At 37.6% G+C, this 21,915-nt stretch overlaps 1 protein-coding gene across 12 annotated transcripts in view; it reads left to right on the top strand.

Moving 5' to 3' along the window:
* The window catches only part of ANK3 (ankyrin 3), a 325,335-nt gene that overhangs the window by 86,887 nt on the left and 216,533 nt on the right, over positions 1-21,915 (top strand). For all 12 annotated transcript variants that reach the window (XM_076010011.1, XM_076010010.1, XM_076010009.1 and 9 more), the window contains exons 2-4: positions 20,743-20,844; positions 21,240-21,338; positions 21,531-21,629. In XM_076010011.1, the coding sequence (XP_075866126.1) occupies positions 20,743-20,844; positions 21,240-21,338; positions 21,531-21,629 (300 nt within the window). The remainder of the gene's footprint in view (positions 1-20,742; positions 20,845-21,239; positions 21,339-21,530; positions 21,630-21,915) is intronic.

Raw genomic sequence — 21,915 nt, 5'->3', positions numbered from 1 at the left:
CTGAGGGTGTTAACAATCAGCTTTTTCTGATATATTAATTACAAGGGGGAATATGGAATTTTACAGTTGGGAAGAAAATACCATAGACTTAAAATTTGTTTTTGAAACTCATATAAATAGTTGATGGAGAATGTAAGTAGAGGTTGGAAAATGTAATTTTATTTCTGTTTCAATAAAATTACATATAGATGTAAATAAGTCATCTTGTTCAGTAATTTTAAATCATTGGTATAGTAAGCCGTTTTCCTCTTAAGGGATGCTATATAGAAAAGTGGAGTAAATATTTGCCTTCTGTTTATAAAGTTTTGAAGTATTAGAAGTTGGGGGGTTCACAAAATACGATGTAGATCATGGTATAGTTGAAGATTTCATGTGACCTCATTTCTACCTGTGTCCTTTCAGTTAATATCAGTTTATCCAACTATGAGGAGATATTCAATCCTGAGCACAAGATGAACATCTTGTTTAAAAGTTTAGTGAAATGGTCAGAATGACTAGAATAAGACATCATAAAAATGAGGTCACTGGTGCCTACATCAGGTAGGCAGATACACTAATGGCTTTGAGAAAACAGCTGTCATTTCAAAATGTTACAAAAAGCAGTTCAGAAAACTCTCACAATTTTTCCCCTTATTTTAAAGGGATTCAATATTAATCTTTGTACCCTTAAAGACAGAGTACTTTTTTTGCTAAAAGATTAACCTTTCCTGACTTTTACGCAAGGCAGCTATAGTACAGACGGACATTTATGAAATTTTAATCAGAGTGAGACGTTGCAAACATTCTGTGTGTCTCGGAGAAAGACCTTTTCAGATTCAACTTTGAGATTCATAATAAAGCTATGAAGATTGTTCATGAATTCCAGGCATTCATGCCAATTGTAATTTACCAGTAATGTAAGCATATTGGCAAGTGAGTCCTAAAAATCATGTTATATCACTTTAAAAATAATCAATTTATACACCAAAAGTTATGAGCTGTATTGTTAAATTGGGCTGTGTATTCTCTTTCATGATTTGTGGATCTGAAAACTTCACATACATGTAATCGTAAATTACTTAGTTTGACTTAGCTTTGAGAAATACTAATTACTGGGAAGTTTTGAGCCAAGTGCAAACATAGCAAGCCTTAATGTACCTGAAAAGCTGTGGCCTTTTATGAATTAATAAGTTAAAAAAAATCTGAGATCTAAAAAGAAAGCCCAAATAAAAGCAGACCATCTTGTTTCTGCCTCATGTCAGAATATATCAACTAAATGGTAAAAGCATTTGATCTCAGCCCATATGTGCAGTGTTTTCTGTTTTGGTGGGCATGCTGTTTGAAAAACGTGTAATAAAATGACAGACTGAATTTGAAATTATCATGCCCTAAGCAGTAACTCTGCAAGGGTACTGACCCGATGCAGATCATACAGAAGTCTCGTCACAATAGAGGAGCATGTAGTGTTACTGTACTGGATTTTGTTGGAAAATAAAAAAAGAATTATTCCTCTCCTGGCTTCATCTCTGACTTGAATGGAAGACTGAACAGTTCATCTGCATGAGCTGAACTATGGATAAAATCCTTGCAAACAGGGTATAGTAGATAATTACATTGTCATAAATGATCATTAATATTTTCTGCTACTTCTGTTTGGCTTGTGATTTTTACAGTATTGTTTAGAGGTTTTCTACCAAAGCGTAGAGTGTATGTTTTGGGAGAAACTTTTAGTGATTTTACAACTTGTTATTGTGAAATATTTACTGCACAAACCTAAAATCATACACGTGTGTGTATCTTTGCCAATTTTACAAGCAGTCTATCCTGGGTTGCTAATAATTAAGTCTGTATGGAAGAACTAGCTTTCACATAAATGACTGATGAAAAGTTAACTCTGAAATTTGAACTCTTAATGCTTATGGGAAACAAAATCTAGAGTCTAATATTGAACAAAGTTTAAATATAATCCAATTTTAAGGTGCATTTTAGAAGCAGCTAATGATAAGATCCTTCAATAGCAACTGACGTGAATTATTTTTAAATCCTATAAAGATAACCTATAATGCCAAATGGAAATTCTTGGTATTATGTTATTTTATATCTAACTCATATGACTCCTATTTTGTATATGTTTTTCAATGATTGATCTATTAATAAATACATATCTTTACTGTTGGAGGAATCCCTCATTTTAGTGTTGATAATTTTCACTTTAGAAAATTGGGGGTAAGCAGCATAATTTATAGCCAAACTCAAAGTAATCAAAAAGCCTGTCTTTTTGCTGCTGAGACCATCCATAGAGTTTCTTGTCTTGAAATGGAGACTTTTAATTACATAGCAAATATAATATTTACTTATCAACTAAATTATTCTGTGTGACACTATAAAAATGCTGCCTCGCATCAGATATAAATTTAGATGATAATCAAGTTTAGGCAATATCTGTAAGACAAAAGAGAATTTAAAACATAATGTCATGTCTTTTTGAACAGTCATTGTCATTATAATGCTAATGCAGTTTTAGTCACAATGTAAAAATATATTTGCCAATTCTTTACCCAATAGAAGAAAGTATTTTTATATTTTCTTTTTACCATGGTCCTCAGAATATATTACAAGACCTAGTAATAAAAATTAAACTATGTTTTCTAATTGGAATATTGATAGATATATAATTAAATTATATAACAAATTGCAGTGTATATCAGGCAAATATCTATAGTTATGAATTAAACACATATTAAGCACAAGAATTTATAAGGAAAATCTCTTGTGAAATTAAGATCTGTGTAGATACTCACAATAGCAAACATTTCCAGAGAGTAATGTTGGCTAGTGAATGTCATTTTTTTTTCTTTAGTCAAGTGACAGTGAGTGATGTCAACCAATTTGAAAAGTAGGAGTCAATAATGTTAAAAATTACTTTGTAAAATCTGGATATACTTGTTTTTTTAAGTTTTGAATTCTTGATTATTTTGCATTCTAACTCAACATCATTCTGATATATTATCAACTCACATGTTTTTGTAATTCAATGATTCTTCTGTCATATTTTGAAAGCACTTGCATTTATAAGATAAATTATACTTCGAATACTGTAGGTTTTTAAGCACAGACTCTGTCTTACTCATCTGTTGATCCCCAGAGCCTGGGACACATTAAACATGCAATAAATATTTCTTAGAATTTTATTTTATTTATTTCATTATTTATTTATTTATTTGTTTTTGAGACAAGGTCTTGCTCTGTAGCCCAAACTGGAGTGTAATGCTGCAATCACAGCTCACAGCAGCCTCCAACTTCTCAGATCAAGTGATCCTCCTGCCTTAGCCTCCCAAGTAGCTGGGACTGCAGGCATGTACCGCCAACGCAGCTAGTTTTTATGCTTTTTGTAGAGACAGGATTTCACTTTGTTGTCCAGTCCTGGTCTTGAACTCCCAGCCTCAAGCAATCCTCCTGCCTCAAACTCCCAAAGTGCTAGGATCACAAAAGTGAGTCATGGCATCTGGTGAGAATTTTACACAAATCCTCATCTGTGAACAGTATAGCCTCTCATTATTCTGGCTTTTTACCCGCCATTTAGCTATACAAGGGAAAATATTTTTAAATATCTAAATATTTTTAAATATTTAAAGAGAAAGTGCACTAGTTAAATTTCCATTTCAGTGACCAAAATCAGACTGTTTTTTCCAGTCTAGAAGTTTCCCAGAATAGAGGATTTGTATCTATAGTTATGTTTACACAACAATGACAAGTGGTCCGTAAAGAATTTTCCTGCTATCTTTCTGATACAGCAGTACCACTTGCCATGGAATTTGTTGCTAATTTTTCACGTGTCATTTCCAAGAACTTTAAGTTAACATTCTGAGGACAGTGTTATCCACTGGGAACGTGTGGTAGTGCCCAGTATTTGTAGTGTGTGGACATAGTTCCTAGAGAAGATCAGTGATTGTGATCTGTATTTTGCAACAATAGCAGCACAACATTTATTTAGACTTTGTCTTCCTGCTCACCCATGGCTTTTGCTTAAATTATTCCTCTTAGGAGGTGTTAGGCCTTGGTATCATGAAATCAGTCTTTAAATACCTGCCACTCTCAAAGTGCAATCCAAACCCATGGGTGTCCCTGAGACCCTTCCAGTATACCTGAAAGGTCCTCCCTTTTCTAACTCTGTTATCTACTAGAGCTCTGGTTTCTTTCGTGTACTTCAACCAAAATAACACATAGCAGAAGATTGAATGCAGAAGCAGATATGAGAATTTAAGCATCTTCTATTGTCAGACATTAAAGAGATTTGCAAGCCAGTAAAACAATACCAGTTTTGTCACCTTTTTTGTTTGTTCATTTTGGAAAATAGAATTATTTTTCATAAGATATGTATTTTAGGTTACCATGTAATAAGTTTCTATTGCTAATTTTTTCAATTAATAAATAATTTTTAAATTCTGTTTTGTTTTCTAGTATGATAAACATCAGTAGTTATAATCTCCATAATTAAAAGTTCCTTGGGGATCCTCCATCATAATTAACAGTGTAGAGGGATTCTGAGACAACCAAGATTGAGAAACACTATTCTAGACAGATTGCAACGTGAATGTTCTCTGGCCTGGTTTGTATGCTTAGCTTAGTTTCTGAAAATGTTGGGCAAACAAGGTCAAGTTCATGGCTTTGGTTGTGGCTGGTTATGTTCACGATACTCTCATAGTCATAATCACAGCCAAACATACTAGAATACTAACTTAAAAGTAATTTAAAAATGACAATGAGGGATAATATTAATTGGAGGCCAACTATGTATGCCAGGCCATTTCTAACTGCTTGGCATGTATTATCTCCTTTAATATCAACAGTTCTATGAGCTAAACCTTACTGCTATTCTCATTTGGCAGATGAGGAAAGTTAGCTATAGTGTGTTTAAGTACCTCATTCAAAAAATCACACAATTTGCGAATTGCAGAGCCAAGTTGTGACCTGAGGCATCCTGAGTCCAGAGTCTGAAATCTGAAATAGCTAAACCATGTTGACTTGCTGATGGAAAGTGGTGGATTAGTCTAGCTCTATCTCCAAACACTGAAAAACCACATATGGCATGCTAGCCCAGAATTAGTACCTGCATCTTCATACATGAAGGGCAGCTTCTTAAACATGAGTCTTCACTCCTAGTGTGCTTGTGGTATATTTTAGCTGTTAGACTATAATATATCTGAAATTCACCTACCATTTTATAACTACTTACAACTACAGATTCTAATGGTTACTTTAACTTTGGGATAAAGTCCACTTTACGTGTTTCATTTTACATAATAAAAAAATAACATCTTTACTATCTTTACTATGTGTTTCCCTTGCACTTTTTAAAAAGATCTCTTGCATGTGTATGTATTTGCTCTTTCTCTCTTTCATCCTTTTATTACATTCAGTGTAAAGCTTGTAAGTCTTCCAGTTCCAAATCTCGTCCAGGAAAAATATAAATGTCGCTTAAAGATTATTTAAGATCCCAAATCAGTTAGTCTATCTATCTGACTGCACTAGTGACCTAAACTTATTTTAAAATATATTTTTTATTTATTCAAATAAGAACTTATTTAGCTGTATTTTCAACAAGGGCTCCTAAAATCCCTTGGTTGATCACAGGCATCAGTAGAAATAAATATTTTTAAATGGAAAGAACAATAGCATTTTGGTATATCTGGTTTTTTAAAAAAATCAGTATGAAACCATTCTCCCCACAAACCCCCATAAAAGGCAGATAGTTTCATTTACCAACATTCCAGCAAGGCTCCAGCTGCACCAGCTGGCACACAACATTTTAGGATGATAAATTCAAGAACTCACTAGCTAACGCCTCCTCTCCCTCTGGTGCTGGGGCCTCACCCTTCAATTCCTCTGGGTTTTTAAACCTAAGGCCTCTAATTATCTGACCAGGAAGCTGAAGTCCAGTGTGTTGTAATTTCCTGGCTGACTCTCACCATGTAGAGTATATTTATACATAGCTAGAAAATTGTTATGTTTGTAGTATTAAGTCTGTCCACACTAAAAATCAAGCTATTTATTTCCTGATCTAAAAACAAAAAAACAAAAAAAAAAACCCACCAACAACGAAAACCTGTTGGGAAAATGTTCATCTACTCAAGTGAATACTTTCTCTTTTCTCCTGCTACCTAGACCAATTTTAGCTTATCACTGTTTTCAGTTGCTATATATAAAATGTTAATAGCTCCCTGGATTAAATATTTTGGGACTCATGCCAATACCTCCCACATAATAAGGATCCTTAAGCATGAAGCCCTGACATCCTGGTTCTGATTCATAACATACCAAATAAATGGCAAACCCCCAAACAGTTGACATGGTTTATATAATCCACCATGTATAATGCCAGAAGTTACTGCTATATGTATTTCCTAAGTGATAAATAACAATGTCTTAGTATTATAAGGTGCATTTCTAAGTGACACTGCATTTTGTTGTTGTTGTGTAGCCAAGCTATGCAACAATTTGGCATTTATTTTATAAACAAAGGTCCCCAGAGACTGCCAGTTTTTGACTGCATGATGCCATCTCATTTCATTTTATGTTTAAAATGACAAAGCTGTCTGTCATCTTTAGCCCTCTTCATGTGTAAAGAGGGAGTCACGAGTAGATACATGATTGTGCTGCACAGGGTACATGGGCAAGCTATCTAGGGACATTTACAACATGGATGATAGTTTGGGCAAAGGAAGATTGGACCAGTTGATCTTGGAGATCCCAATCCAGCTTAGGAGTCTGACAGTAAAGTGTTCAGCCAAGTCATTTTATTAGTTTAAACCAGAACATCGTGGACTCATGCATTCTTGTTCTTGTATCGTGAGGTAGTGGGAAAAACATTAAATCCAGGGAACCCAAATTCTATTTTTAGCAATATCTCTACCTAGTTAAGCAAATCACACCTCTCATTGTTTTAGTTTCCTATCTGTACCATAGTGACTATACTATGGCTTCTACCTACTTCAAAAACTAAGATGTACGTAAAAAAAGAATTGTACATTTTGTTGTTCAGTACAAAGCAAGACTAAGATTTCATCATTAATGTGTTGAATATTTGTTTACCAGTTTATGAGTTCAGGGCTATGTGCCCTGAGATTATTTAGTAAATATTGTTGAGGTGAGTCGAGGGCAGGTATGTAAACGCCTGGTGCTATGACAGGATTGCAAACAAAGGCATGCTGGGATGCATGCCAACCGACCCTCCCAGGAGCGGGAGAGCCTGATTGGTTAAGAACAGGGGAGTGCAGGTTATGCACCAGGTATTTCTAAGACATCCTAGCTCATGGGAGAGCAAAAGAGAATTTCTTAAAAGACGTGTTCATGGAGGAAATAGTTGGGGCAGATGAACCAGATGAGGCACAGAAAGGAAAAAGGCGGGGATGACTGATAAATAGAAAGTTTAAGACCACTGCGGTTCCGTGTTATTTTGTTCAGCACGTGCCTTCTGCTTAACAAAGGGAAAAGGCTTTCAGTATCGTGTTGGGCAACCTGTCATCCACAAGATGTATGGATTACAAACCAACATTAACTGCTAACTATTTTATTCCACCTTCGATTGCATTCTTGTTTTAACTCAACGGGGACATAATTATCTGAAATAAACATGATTAAAATTTCCAAAAATCTAAATCTCCCTTATAGTAACATTCTACTTGTGTGTATTAAGATAGAAAACAAAAATTCTCTGGGGCTGTTACATGTTCTGAATCGTGGAACACCGAGAATGCCGTGGATAGACTTGTTTTTTTCCAAAGCAATGTATTATCATTAACACTATTTCTCTGGTGCTGCTTTGTCCCAAGAGATAACCAGAAACATGTCCAAACACAGCAGAGGTTTCAGACAAGTCTGGTAAAGAAAATACCTGCAAAACATGCTTTACAGAAATGGTTTCTTCATCTGTGGTTATTTTCCAGGTTTACTTACATATTTAAATCCTTACATTTTGGAATAACCAAAATTAAACACTTTATGAATTTTTTTTGAGACAGAGTCTTGCTCTGTCACCCCGTTAGAGTGCAGTGGTATCATCATAGCTCAGCAACCTCAACTCTTAGGCCCAAATAATCCTCCTGCCTCAGCCTCCTGAGTAGCTGGGACTACAGGTGTGTACCACCATGCCCGGCTAATTTTTCTATTTTTAGTGGAGACGGGGTCTCTCTCTTGCTCAGGCTGGTCTCAAACTCCTGAGCTCACGCTATCGTCCTGCCTCGGCCTCCCAGAATTCTAGGATTACAGGGATGAGCCACTATGCCCGGCACACTTTATTAATTTTAAGGTTTATGTATCCCTGTTGTGTCCCTGTTTGCATAAGCTTCATCCTTATGCAAATAAAGCCAAACTTGCCCTTTCCTAAAATTTCTTTGAATGGAATAAAATGAATGGTTAGTTTTGCTTTAATTTTAGATTTGAAAAATAAATAAAGATCTATACCACTTTTCATATCTTGTCTTAGGTACCTTGGCCACAACAGAACTTTTATGAACACTTTCCCATCTTTGCTTATTTGGGAAATTAACCACTTACCATTAGCAATATGATTGTTTACACATTGCATAATATCGTGGAGCTTTTAGGGCAGGAGGAAACTTGCCTGTCATGTAATCAAATCATTCTACCTATTCCTAACATCATCGATAGCATTCTGCCTAACATATAAATAGTGACTCTGTGTGTTCAGCACACTAAGATGGCCTGCAACTTCCATAGTGTGAGGAAAACAAAAGTTTCAGATCAAAATTATTTGAAATTTTGCCACAGACTGGTTTGCCATGACCTCTTATTATTAAGACTCAAACTCTCTTCTTCCGATACCTATGGTTTTATATCCCTTGAGAGGCAGGTGAAACTGGCTCTTTAAGATCATGCTTTATATTCTCATAAAGTTTAAGACAAACTCAAATCCTGTTTTGCAGCTGAACATAATCAACTTTATGTTCCAGAATATTGGAAATACCCTCCCGCCCACCACCATCCCCCGACATGTGTTTTTTTTTCCCCCCTGTGGGAAAGATCTTTCTTCTCTGTATTTATTTTTATTGCTAATCAGTCTTCAAGAGAATTTTTAGGGGTCTGAATTCTGGGTGAGAAAAAAACATCCCACAGGGCTTGGATTCTCAATCCTCCTTTTGATGTCGACCAGATCGTAGGAGACAGGCTGGATGAGAGTGAGTTTTATCAGCATATGGCTAGGTAAATCTCTTAAAAACACTGCCTTTACAAAAACAAAAGCCTGCCAGCACTGTATTTTTTTTTAACTGGTTCCCACTCCCCTCTATTTAAAGATAAAGATGGGAATGTTGTTTTGCCTTTGAGCATGAGAGAGGCCACTGTGCACGGACACCCCAGCAGGTTTGAAATGTGCAACAGCAGGGCCCTTCCTGGCACAGGTCCCAGTGTAAAGATGCTAACCATGCCTAACATGTGTTAGGGGATAGTGACCTCATTTTCAGGGATGAACTGAGGTTACTTCCAAGCAAAATCCTTGCAGACAAAGGCAGCCTTGTAGCAATCAGAGAGAATCTGCGGAGGCAGCCCCTTTTACTTTAGTTGGTTTTGATAATGGTGATTATAAACACAGATACCCTTTAGAAGCATTTTTCTTATCGGTCAAGTCACCATCCCCTTTACTACTCTTCTGGCTGATCTATGGATGGAAAAATGCTGGTTTATTTTAAATAATTGGGTAGCAATTAAGCAAAAAGAATAAAATCCTAATAGTCTGAGATCTTCCCTAACTAAAAGGATTTAACTTTTTCAAGCACGTGTCATGCAAAACACACACACAAAGTTCCCCTTTATTTAAGATCTGTGCACCCCACACCCCAAAAACATACCTAAAAAGAATGTATTTGCTAACATAGACCTATTGACCTCTTTAGGGGGAGGGAAGAGAACTATCAATCTCCTAAAGATCCAGGGTTTTTATTGACAGGCAGCAGATTGTAGCATGAATGTCACAGTTGTTTTCGGTTGTGCAATTGGTTGCATTCTTTTGAAATTGGTGGGAAATTAGATCACTGCGAAAGATATCTATAAAATATCAGCACACAATATCTTGCTCTGAGATATCTGGCAACTGTGAGTGGGCACTGTCTGGATGGGCGTGTCCCAGTGGATAAGTAGTGATTCAGCTCTAGTCTAGTGGGAAAAAAAAATCTATCCCCTCCCATGTGTTTGGGCAGGGCCACAGCTCCATGTCCTAGTCGAAATCCATAAACACAGAAGAATGTGACTTTCAAGTGATTTAACTTATTTTTGTTGGAAGTTATTTTAAATAAATACCAGTCTTGGATTTTGAGTTCTGCCAGGTAGCTCCATTTATATTAATACTTCAAAACTGTAATTGGCATCTGAAATCACTAGTTAGGAAGCAATACTGGCCAGGCACGGTGGCTCATGCCTGTAATCCTAGCACTCTGGGAGGCCAAGTTGGGAGGATTGCTTGAGGTCAGAAGTTCGAGAATATCCTAAACAAGAGCAAGACCTGATCTCTACAAAAAAAATAGAAAAATTAGCCAGGTGTGATGGTGTGCACCTATAGTCCCAGCTACTCAGGAGGCTGAGGCAGGAGGATGGCTTGAGCCCAGGAGTTTGAGGTTGCTGTGAGCTATATTATGACGCTGCACCCTAGCCTGGTGACAGAGCAAGACCCTGTCTCCAAAAAAAGAAAAAGAAAAAGAAATCAGCATCAATACCATGGAGGATCTGAAGGTTTTGATAACCAGGCCTCCATACTCTGTAAGTCCCTGTCCTGATTGAGAATAATTTTCAAATTTGTGTTACTTTATCCACCAAAAATTACTACCCAGTTGCTGTCAAGCCAAGTTTCACATCTTTAGTTTCTGGCTATAAAGGTTTGTTTTAAAAAGGAGGGGCATAAGCCAGGCACAGTGGTGCCTGTAGTCCCAGCTACTCGGGAGGCTAAGGAAGGAGGATAGCTTGAGCCCGGGAGTTTGAGGCCAACCTGAGCAGTATAGGGAGACCCCATCTCTAACAACAACCACCACAACAAAAAGGCACGGCATTGAAGAACAAGAGAAAGAGCTGGGGAAAGTAAATGTGAAAATCTAACAATTTAAAATCTGGTGTTGAGATGTTAATATTTAGAAGTCTTTCTCCATATTTTGACAATAACCTAGTCCAGCGGCTCTCTCCCCTGGTTGCACATTATAATCGGCTGCACTGTGTTGACCAAAGTGTCCCTTCTCAGACCAATTGAATCTGAATCTCTGGGGGTGTGGCCAGAGTGTGCGCATGCGTGTGTGAGCATGTGCACGCATGCGCACACTTGGGCACCTGCGTTTTAATTCTCCCCAGGAGATCCTTGAGCCATGGAGGGCTGACAACACAGAGCAGCAGATCTTGTGTCTGTATTTTCCCACACTCTAATCTGCTGTCAGTTAATTGAGCTGATATGTAGCTTTAATGATGTCTTTCCACTCCTCAAAATCCTTCAGTGCCTCTTGGTATCCTTATGGTGAAGTGGAGTCAGATTTCTCTGGCATTCCCAACCTTCCCTGAACCTCTCCCTTTCTGTTCCCACCCCTTATCCCCAGGGGAATTCTCTGCTCAGTTAAAGATTGCCCATTCAGCATTCCTCAAACATTTCCATTTCTTAATCTCTACATCTCTACCTACTTTTTCTTTTTCTCACCACTACCCAAGGCCCCTGTAGAAATCCTGCCTCCTCCTACCAGGTGTTTGCCCAGCTCCATCCAGCTCCTCACAAAGAGCTGCTTTATCAACTTCTGCAGATTCCTCTCCTGTGAATTCTGGCTCCAGCCTGCACAGCTAGATTATAAGATCATTGAAAGGAAGAACTGCATCCTCAAGGTGGAGGATAAGGACCACCCAGGAAGAGATTATAGTCTGTCCTTAAGGGACAGCTGACATCTGAGCAGAACAGACCAAGCGCTGCAGGGGTCCAGAGAGAGAAGGGGTCATGTCTAGTGTTTACAAGGGAAAGTAGCGAATATGAATTGACCTTTGAGCTGCACCCAGGATGTATTAGTTGAGTCTCTGGGTGGGTATAAAGGGGGGTTGTGAGCATTACTAGCAGAAGGGAGCATCCTGGGTGAAGTCACAATGCCAAGAAATTATGGGGCCAGTCAAGGAATAACAAGCTGCCTAGATTGCCTTCAACATAATTAGTATTCGTTCATGTTTTGTTTCAGGTTGGAAATACGTGTTTGGGGCAAGTTTTTTTTTTTTCTTTTTCCTTTTCTTTTTTGTAAGACTGTGCTTTTCCTTAGATGTTTGGGGCAAGTTTTAAAGGGCCTCAGAAGCTGTGCCATAGAAATGGATTGAATACTATGGTTTAAAAGCAGAATCATTTCTACAAATGAAATATGCCACCAAACGGCAATATACAGAACGGATAAGAGTAGATCTAGCTGGGGAGGAAACTGAAGATAGGCACATGCAACTCCTCTTACTGAGCCTTATCCTCAATCTCAGTATTTCTAAACTCTGGTCGTTCCCCAGAACTCAATTTGAATACGACTTGGGTTGAGGAAAGAGCCTGGGCTTGTTATCAAGCAGTTCTAGGTTTCCGTCCTTGCTGCTGACTTATTATTAATAACTGTGTGACCTTGAGCAAGCCATTTAACTATTATGAAATTTAGTTTTATGCCTCTGTAATGAAGATTTCTGTCTTGGTTGAATATTTAAGAAATAAATGATAACACATGTATAATAATGAACAGTGCATAATAATAATACATGTAAAATGCTAAGTGAGGTCCCTGACATACAGGAGGCAATCATTAAATTTGCAGCTATTGTCTTTGCCTTAAAACCCTCAGTGGCTCCTTGTAAACACCTGAACGTTGCTCAGTGCTTCCAGCAGATTCACCTGGTGACAACTGCAACCTCCTGGAGGTTTTAAAAATGATCCAGGCATCATATAGCAAGGGCCTATCCTGGCTAAGTAGCAGGGTGAATGAGAAAAAGGAGAGTAAGCATATTTTCAGCTCTAGGGAAAGCTAAGATGTTAGGAAAATGATAAAAATAAGTCTTTTGAAGTGCATCTCTGAACCAGCACTTTAAGAGATCTGCAGAGATCAAAAAATGTTGTGAAAGCAAGAACCAGTTTTACTTGGTTGTTTGGGTACAGAGTACAGAAAACAAAGCCTAGGATTGCCCAAGGTGAACAGTCTAATAAGAGACTCCACGTTAAGCTGGGCCCCAAAGGGCGTAGCTCCCAAAATGAGGGTGGACAGGAAATAAACCCACCATATGGAACATTCAGCAAAAACTTGCTTATCTCCATTTGTCACCAGATGGAAGGAAGAAAAAAATATCTCCTGAGAATTTGTAACCACAAGGAATCCCTCATATCTATACCAGTTGGAGGTCTAAATTTATCTGTGTAGTCTTTAAAACAAAAACAACAAAAAAAAAATCCCTCAAGCCAAACATTTATTTTTAAAGTAATCTTGAGTTGATAGTGCCTCTAGACAACTAGCAGAAGCAATCTCAAATTCCTCTTTGGAATATGGCAACATTAGCCCAGACGTTAAAGAATTACCAAAGATTAGTTTCTAAGAAATATGAGCTTATAATCAACAGTCACAAACCATAGAAATGAAAATTGATACATTTACTTTAAAATACAATTAACTAGTAAAGTTGAATAAGTATATAGCCAGTGACCCAGCATTTATGATCCTAGGTATATACCTTAAAAAATTCTTTCCTGTATGTACCCAGACTGGTACCAGAATATACTGGCAGCATCTTTCATAGTAAACCCAAACTGAAAACAACACAAACATCCATCAACTCTACAGTGGATAAATAGGTTGTACTATAATCACATAATGGAATCTCCTACAGTAGCAATGATAAATTTGGCTACATAGTCACATGTCAACCTGGATGCCTGTAAGAAACACATCAGACAAATGAAGCATGTCACAGAAGGATACATAATATATGATTATAGTTATACTGAGTACTAAGAGCCTAAAAGTACTAAAAGACTAAGTCAACTACATAATATTTACCTTAGGGAAGTATACATAGATATCAAAACTACAAAGAAAGGCATGCGAAGGATTAACGAACAGAGGATGCCAACAAGGCTCATTGGAAGTCTTCAAAGCTACTTGTAACTTTCATTCTTGGGCAGACTGATAAGTATGTGGGTGTTTGTTTTATGATTTTTCTTTAAACCGTTCATATATATTTTATGTACTCTTTTGTATATATAATATGCATCATGATAAATACTTTTTTAAAGGAAAATGGAGATAGAATATGGTATCGGATGCATACACATAACTTTCTGGAAGGGGGTTTGAGATAAGGTGAAGAAAAACAAGTAATCAGAGATTCACACCAAGGTTGCATGCCCGGGTGGCTAAGATAATCTTAGAATTTTTTCTAATAGGAATAAGAAAATCTATCATCCACATCTCTGTTATTAGCACCTCATTGCAGTGGCAGATACTTTATGTCTCAGTAATCTTTTGTTGTTGCTGTTGTTGAGTTGTGGGACCTGGAAGTAGAAATGTTTTGGGATGAGGGTGAGCCCGATGTGGATGTGGAATTGGGCTTAGAGAGAATGGTGGAAGCCAGGGAAGTGATCAGGTTGCCTGGAAAAAGTATGCAGGAAGGAGAGAAATGTAAGTTCTGAAAATGGAAAAGTCCTATTTTTTTGGTGATGAGTTGAAGCGGTGAGAAACAGAAGGGAGTGAACAAAAAGATGAGAGAAGCTTTAAGAGAAGAGTTTCAAGAAAGAGAAGGTGATCAGTACTGTCAAGAGTTTCAACATTACAAGAGAAAAGATTTAAAAGTCGTGGAATTTGATGACTAGAAGGTCATTGGTGATTTTGTAGAGGAGCTGTATTGAGTGGTGGGAGAAACCATATCAACAGGACTGCAAATATGATTTAGTATTAAGGGTATAAAGTCAACCTAAACTAATCTTTCAAAATGTTTGATATTTAAAGGAGAACTTAAAAATAAAATACCTATTTATGGAGTGTTTGCTATGCACTCACATTGCTAATCAATTTAAATGAATTACCTAATTTTATCCTAAGAGCAGATAGTTGCATCCCCATTTGACAACTGAGAAAGCTCAGGTACCTGGGTCTTAAGAAACTTGCCAAAGGTAACATTGCTACAGCAGCTGAGATACAGATGCAGGCTGTGGGACTCCAGTGCTCTTGTTCCTAACCAGTCTACTACAGTGAGCAATAGAGGAGATCATCATTTGCAAGGGGGTGCTGGGTAGAAGAGTGAAAGGAAATCTTTTTTATTTGGGGATTTTGTTTTGTTTTTATCTTTAAGAGACATCTGAGTATATTGATAGAGGGCAAGACACCAGTAGAGAACAGGAATTTGAAGCTTACAGGAAGGATCACCTGCCTCTTCAACTGGTTCCCAGATAGTTGGGAAGATGAGACAAAGGAGAAATAGTAGAGAATTGGCAAGTCAAGTATGAATAAGCTCAGGGAATTATGAATAATTCCCACACACACACACTCTGAGGCTTAGAAGCAAAGGAACAGAGCTGTGTTAGATAGTCACTGTGTCTCCAATCTGCATTTTTTTCAGGTGCTCCACTGATACCCTGATCTTGAGCCTTATAATGAACTCAAGGAGTTCTGATTCATAGAGGATTTATCTGAAAGTATCTAACATGGTTAATTCAGTGATTGAATGGGTGGAAAGATGCATGGATGGACAAACGGATGGACTGATGGATGGAAAATGAATGAATGAATAAACTAAGAGTTACTAAGCTTATAGAATAGACCAAAAACTTACTAAGCCCTTTATTAGAGCAGTGATTAACAGCCCAGGCTCCAGAGATAGGCTGTCTAGGTTTGCATCCCTGCCATTCACAGGCTGTGTGTCCCTGGGGGAGTCACACATCCTTTCTGTAGCTCAGTTTCCTCATCTATAAAATGGAGCTAATTATCGTATCTACTTATGTTAGTTTGCAAGGGCTGCCATAATAAACCACCACAAACTGAGTGGCTTAAAATAACAGAAATTTATTCTCCCACAGTTCTAGAGTCCAGAAGTCCCAAATCAAGGTATCAACAGAATCATACTTCCTCCAGAGACTCTAGGGGAGAATTCTTCCTTGCTGCTTTCAGCTTCTGGTGGTTCCTGGCAGTCTTGTCATGTGGTAGCATGACTCCAGTCTCTCTGCCTTTGTCTTCCCCTGGCCACCTTCTCTCTTATGTGTCTGTGTGTCTTCTCTTCTTTTAAGGACACAAGTCATGGGATTCCAGGCTCATTCTAATCCAATATGACCTCATCTTAACTAATTATATCTGCTAAGATCCTACTTCTAAATAAAGTCATGTTCTGAGGTTCCAAATGGACATGAGTTTTAAGGGGAGGTCGTTCAACTCACTACACTACTTTATAGAACTATTGTAAGGCTTAAGTAAATTAATAGAAGGACTTATATAATTAATATATATTATATTAAGTGACTAATACAATTAAGTTAATATAAACATTTATTAATACAACAGTGTCTAGCATAGAGTCAGAGGTATCAATTATGAGTTGTTATTAAAGTTGGCTTTCAGGAAATGTTCATTCTTTCCAACCACTGCTTTCTGCTGAGTAATATCAATATTCTACTGCAGGTGAAAATGCTGAGTTATTAGATTAATTTATAATAACATCGACTCCTTCCCTGAAGCTATTTCCTTGAAAAACACACACGGTTCACATTTCTTTCTAGTAAAATGGCCAGTATATAAGACATTAAATAATGACAAAAGAAATTTTCATTTTCCAAGTTCTTCAGATTCTGGTCACCCAGAGGAAAAAAAAATGCTGACCAACCTGTTTATATTCATTTCTGTGCCAATGAACTCCTTAGGCAATGACAGACTCTGTGACTTTCCATGTGGCAGAGTCCAACTTCTCTTTGGACCTAGTTTCCTTCCATAGTAACTTGTCAAGAGCCAGTTTTAGATGCACCTTTAGGTCCAGCATCAACAGAAGCATCGTTTTGATACAATGCTCAAGATGAAAAAACAGGCTACAGCCTTTGTTAAGAGTAACTCCTAGTTATTTGATGAAATGACAGCTAAGAGATGCAGTATACTTGTATGGAGCTTAATACAAAATATTGTGGTTTTTCTTTTATGTTAAGGAAATAAGCAGCCACATCTAAGTATTTTTTTTTTTTTTTTTTTTTTTTTTTTTTTTTTTGAGACAGAGTCTCACTTTGTTGTCCAGGCTAGAGTGAGTGCCGTGGCGTCAGCCTAGCTCACAGCAACCTCAAACTCCTGGGCTTGAGTGATCCTTCTGCCTCAGCCTCCCGAGTAGCTGGGACTACAGGCATGCGCCACCATGCCCGGCTAATTTTTTATATACATATCAGTTGGCCAATTAATTTCTTTCTATTTATAGTAGAGACGGGGTCTCGCTCTTGCTCAGGCTGGTTTTGAACTCCTGACCTTGAGCAATCCGCCCGCCTCGGCCTCCCAAGAGCTAGGATTACAGGCGTGAGCCACAGCGCCTGGCCTTAAGTACTTTTTAATATGTACTATTAAAGTACTATGTATTGGCCGGGCGCGGTGGCTCACGCCTGTAATCCTAGCTCTCTGGGAGGCCAAGGTGGGCGGATTGCTCGAGGTCAGGAGTTCGAAACCAGCCTGAGCAAGAGCGAGACCCCGTCTCTACTACAAAATAGAAAGAAATTAATTGGCCAACTAATATATATAGAAAAAATTAGCCGGGCATGGTGGTGCATGCCTGTAGTCCCAGCCACTTGGGAGGCTGAGGCAGCAGGATTACTTGAGCCCAGGAGTTTGAGGTTGCTGTGAGCTAGGCTGATGCCACAGCACTCACTCTAGCCTGGGCAACAAAGTGAGACTCTGTCTCAAAAAAAAAAAAAAAAAAAAGTACTACGTATTGCTTACATAGTACATAAGCAGAATTGGGGGGAAAATAGTGAAAAATCCAGTATTTACCCTACCAATTATTTGAGGTGATTTGGGGGCAAAAAAAGAGCAATGAGATGAAGGCAAGTGAGTCATCATTTGTACCATATCTATTTTGTTCACCACCACGTAGTGACACTATGACTATCACATAATTGACATTCAACAGATATTTGAGGAAGGAAGATGTGGCTACATTGAGTGCAGGTGGGTTGAGTATAAAAGGAAGAACTTCTTGGTTTTTTTTTCTGTGGGCCTTGTAATTTCACTTCCTAAGTTGTACATTTTCTTCAGGGCATTCTTCATTCCCCTCTTCTTACCTTTTGTCTATCTTTTCCTCCCTCTTTTCCCCTTTTTCTTCGAGGTGTAAAGAGGGTTGTGGTGATGATTTTGTGTGGTCAGCATGTTGGTATGTAACAGAGGGCTGGAAAAATTGAGGATGAATAGTTGTCCCTTCTTGTACCTCTTAAAGTTCTGAGGCGATACATTAGCTGCCGCAGGGAATTAATTGATACCAGGGTCATTGGGTGAAATAGATATAATGAAGGTTTCCACCAGAGAATTCTTTATCATTAGAGCAGGAGTTCTTAAATACAAATCCATGAGCAGGCTTAGCAGTCCTGAGCCAAGTGAAGTGATGTGTATGCATACATAGATATGGGGTGTGTATGTGTGTGTGTGCATATATGTTCAATTGTTGAAGGAAGAGAATTCATTGATAACCTTTGTTAGTCTCAAGAGAACCACTGAATTAGAAGTTTTGTTTTATACTGGTTGCTTTTTATTTTAATGGTTTGAATGGGAAAATTCTGAGGAAACTTAAGAGGAAAATGGACAGTGTATAGAATTAGTAAATCTTTTGAGATCTGGAATCATTTCAAAGCCTTTTCTCCTTGAGCTATTTAACTGCTTTAGCTGCTGTTTTTATGTACGCAGAGTCAGAGTTTGGGATGCTTCACTCACAGTTGTTATCTCTGGCAGTTGAAATATCCAGGCAGACTGATGTCATTTGTTCCCAGAACAGCATCAGAGCCCTTCTGGGCAAATTCACTGATAAGTCATCAAGCAGGCACAAAAAAGATGATATTTTACGGTACAATGAGCCATCCTTGCGTAGCTAATTTAGTTCTAACTGAACTCATAAACAAAAAACTAACCTCAAAGTAGGAAATCTCTTTAAAGACTGCATTTTATTTTTCCTTTAAATTCCTGGAAATCTTGATTTGTCCTTTGTCAAAATCAGGCTCTGTTAACAACAACAACCAGCAGCAGCAGCAATTTCAGTTGAGAATCTGCTATGATATGAAGATGAATACCAGAGACCATAAGTGAAGCCATTGAGTCAGGTGCCTAGGAGTACCCATAGATATTACTAAAATAAAATATGACAAGAGATAATAACAATTCAAATCAAATTACAGGAAGCAATAGTCAGTCAGAGAGAGGCTTGCGGCTTGAAAGAGTGGGGTAAACCGTGGAGGCTACAGACCTTCCCCTGAGGTCTTGAGCAAGTCAACTCATAGTGTATTAACTCATACCAGAACCAAAGATTTTTCTAAGGGATGGAATTTCCTTCATCTCAGTTACACTTCCATGGATGAATTAGTGTTCTTGCCTCAAAGATTGGCATGTTGGCTGCTTTCCAATTGCCTGCTCCTTAATCTGCCTCTACTTGTTCTTAAGGAGTTTACAATTTGGGGTGGAAGAGGGACAGGTATACCAAAACTACCATGCTGTGTGATAAATACCAAGAGAGCGCATTGAAATTCATGCTTTGGGAGCACTGAGCAATTAAACTCTGCCTGGGAGGTCAGGGCAGGCTTCACAGATGAGGTGGCATTTGAACAGGGTCTTTGAAGGAGGTATTCACCATATGGCTGAAAGAAGACACTTTTCCTCTTTTAGGCCATACCCTGCGTGATTGCATTTATTAACATAACCAGTGACGAGATGTTTCGGGCTGCTCTTTCTCGGGAAAACCTGCTTTTGTGTTGTACTGCATTGAGCAAGACTCTTTTACAAATTTTGGCAGGCTCAATTTTGCAGTATCTTTTCTCTCACCGTCTTCTTTCTATATTAAAGATTTCAATAGTAGTTGGTTTCAACTGAGCACTTACAGATGTTAAAGTTCAGAACTGCAAGCTTTCAATGAATGAATTACATGTATTGTTTTGTTGTTTTTAAATTTTTTACCTGTTTATTTCTTTGCTCTGACTGCTGTTCCTAGTAGAGTTTTCACTGGGCTGTGGCTTTAGCTAGCTTGGAAATGTGTGGATTTTGGTATGTTCACAATCTGTATAGGCATTTATAAATGCTTTCCATATACAATCCACGTTCCAACACATGGCTAGGCTGTAGAAGAATCCAACAGAACATCATAGTCTACAAATTCCCATCAAATTATAATAACAATGTAAAATGTATTTTTGAAGCTGTTAATTGAAACATTGGCTATAAAAATCAGCTATAGAAAAATGGAATGGATCTTAAATTTCTGTTATAAGAAAATAGTGGGGTCTTCACAATGTAATTACCAAGAAGTTATAGGATTTCTCTTTACTCTCTGGAAATAGTATGTTTATTTAAGGTATCTATACATTATAGGAAATTTTCTCTCTCAATTCAGAATGAGTTATGAAAATGTTTCCTTTTCCTTGTATCTTTACAGAGAATTTTTATTTGTCTTTTCATTTTAGAAATAAGATAATCCAATTACTTTCATTTTAGTTTGGACCTTAAGCTGGTAAATTACAAACATACATATTAGCTGCATTTTTCATCAAAATGTTTTTCTTTTTTCTTTTAGTCTGATGCCAATGCAAGTTACTTAAGAGCAGCCCGAGCAGGACACCTAGAAAAGGCCCTTGACTACATAAAAAATGGAGTTGACATCAACATTTGCAATCAGGTTGGTTGTGGTTGTCGTTATTTAATTTTCTAGTTAAAATTATAAAAATCCAGACTTTAAACTTCTTAAAGCTTTCATTAAATATTGCCAAGCATTTCTCATTTTTGTGAGTTTTTTCTGCTAAATTTCACCAGCTTGACATGATCAAATTATTCTTTTAGAGGAATGTTAGAAACCTAGGCAGATTTCCTTAATAATTAATTCCTGAAATTTAGTACATAATGATAGTAGAACAACCTACCTAGTTTTCAAATACTTTTATTCCTAATTCAGATTCCTGCACTGCATGTGTGCAAGTGATCTTCAGTGGGATGTCATCTCAGGAGTTCTTGGTAGGCTATTTATGGCTCTATTTTCAATGTGCTAAGTAAAACGTTCCCTTCACTTTTCATCAGAATGGGTTGAATGCGCTCCATCTTGCTTCCAAAGAAGGCCATGTGGAAGTTGTTTCTGAACTACTACAGAGAGAAGCCAATGTGGATGCAGCTACAAAGGTCAGTATCACGTATTTAATAGTTTTACAATACTTACCAAATCCCATGCAGATTCAGTCCTCAGTAAGAATCGGGGTACGACTCTCATGAGATACTTGTCAACTTTGTTTTCTTTGGGGAACTAACTTATGAACATTGAAGGATTCAAAAGATGGGTAAGTTGATGGATGTATCCTGTTTTTCATTTCACAGAAAGGAAACACAGCGTTGCACATAGCATCTTTGGCTGGGCAAGCGGAGGTGGTAAAGGTCTTAGTTACAAATGGAGCCAACGTCAATGCACAATCTCAGGTAAACTTTCAACTCTATTGCAAAGAAACTTTGTTATGATTATCAAATAATGTTCTTTGGGTCAGGTGCTTGCTTGGTTCACATATTCTCTAAGAATACCAAATTTAAGAGCTACACTCAAATAGTAACAGTGTTGCAGGTTACTTAAGTTCATCTGTATCCTCATTTGCAAGGCATGTGTGAAAGGTAGAGGTTTTTAAAAGTGGTCCATTTATGAAACTCCATGACTGATAGTCATAGACGCAGATGTTAAGCGTATACCTGTAATACAGTCTCACACTATTTT

This window comes from Microcebus murinus, chromosome 14 (genome assembly GCF_040939455.1).
Source record: "Microcebus murinus isolate Inina chromosome 14, M.murinus_Inina_mat1.0, whole genome shotgun sequence".
Classification (NCBI taxonomy): Eukaryota; Metazoa; Chordata; class Mammalia; order Primates; family Cheirogaleidae; genus Microcebus; species Microcebus murinus.
This window is presented reverse-complemented; position numbering and strand designations above follow the sequence as displayed.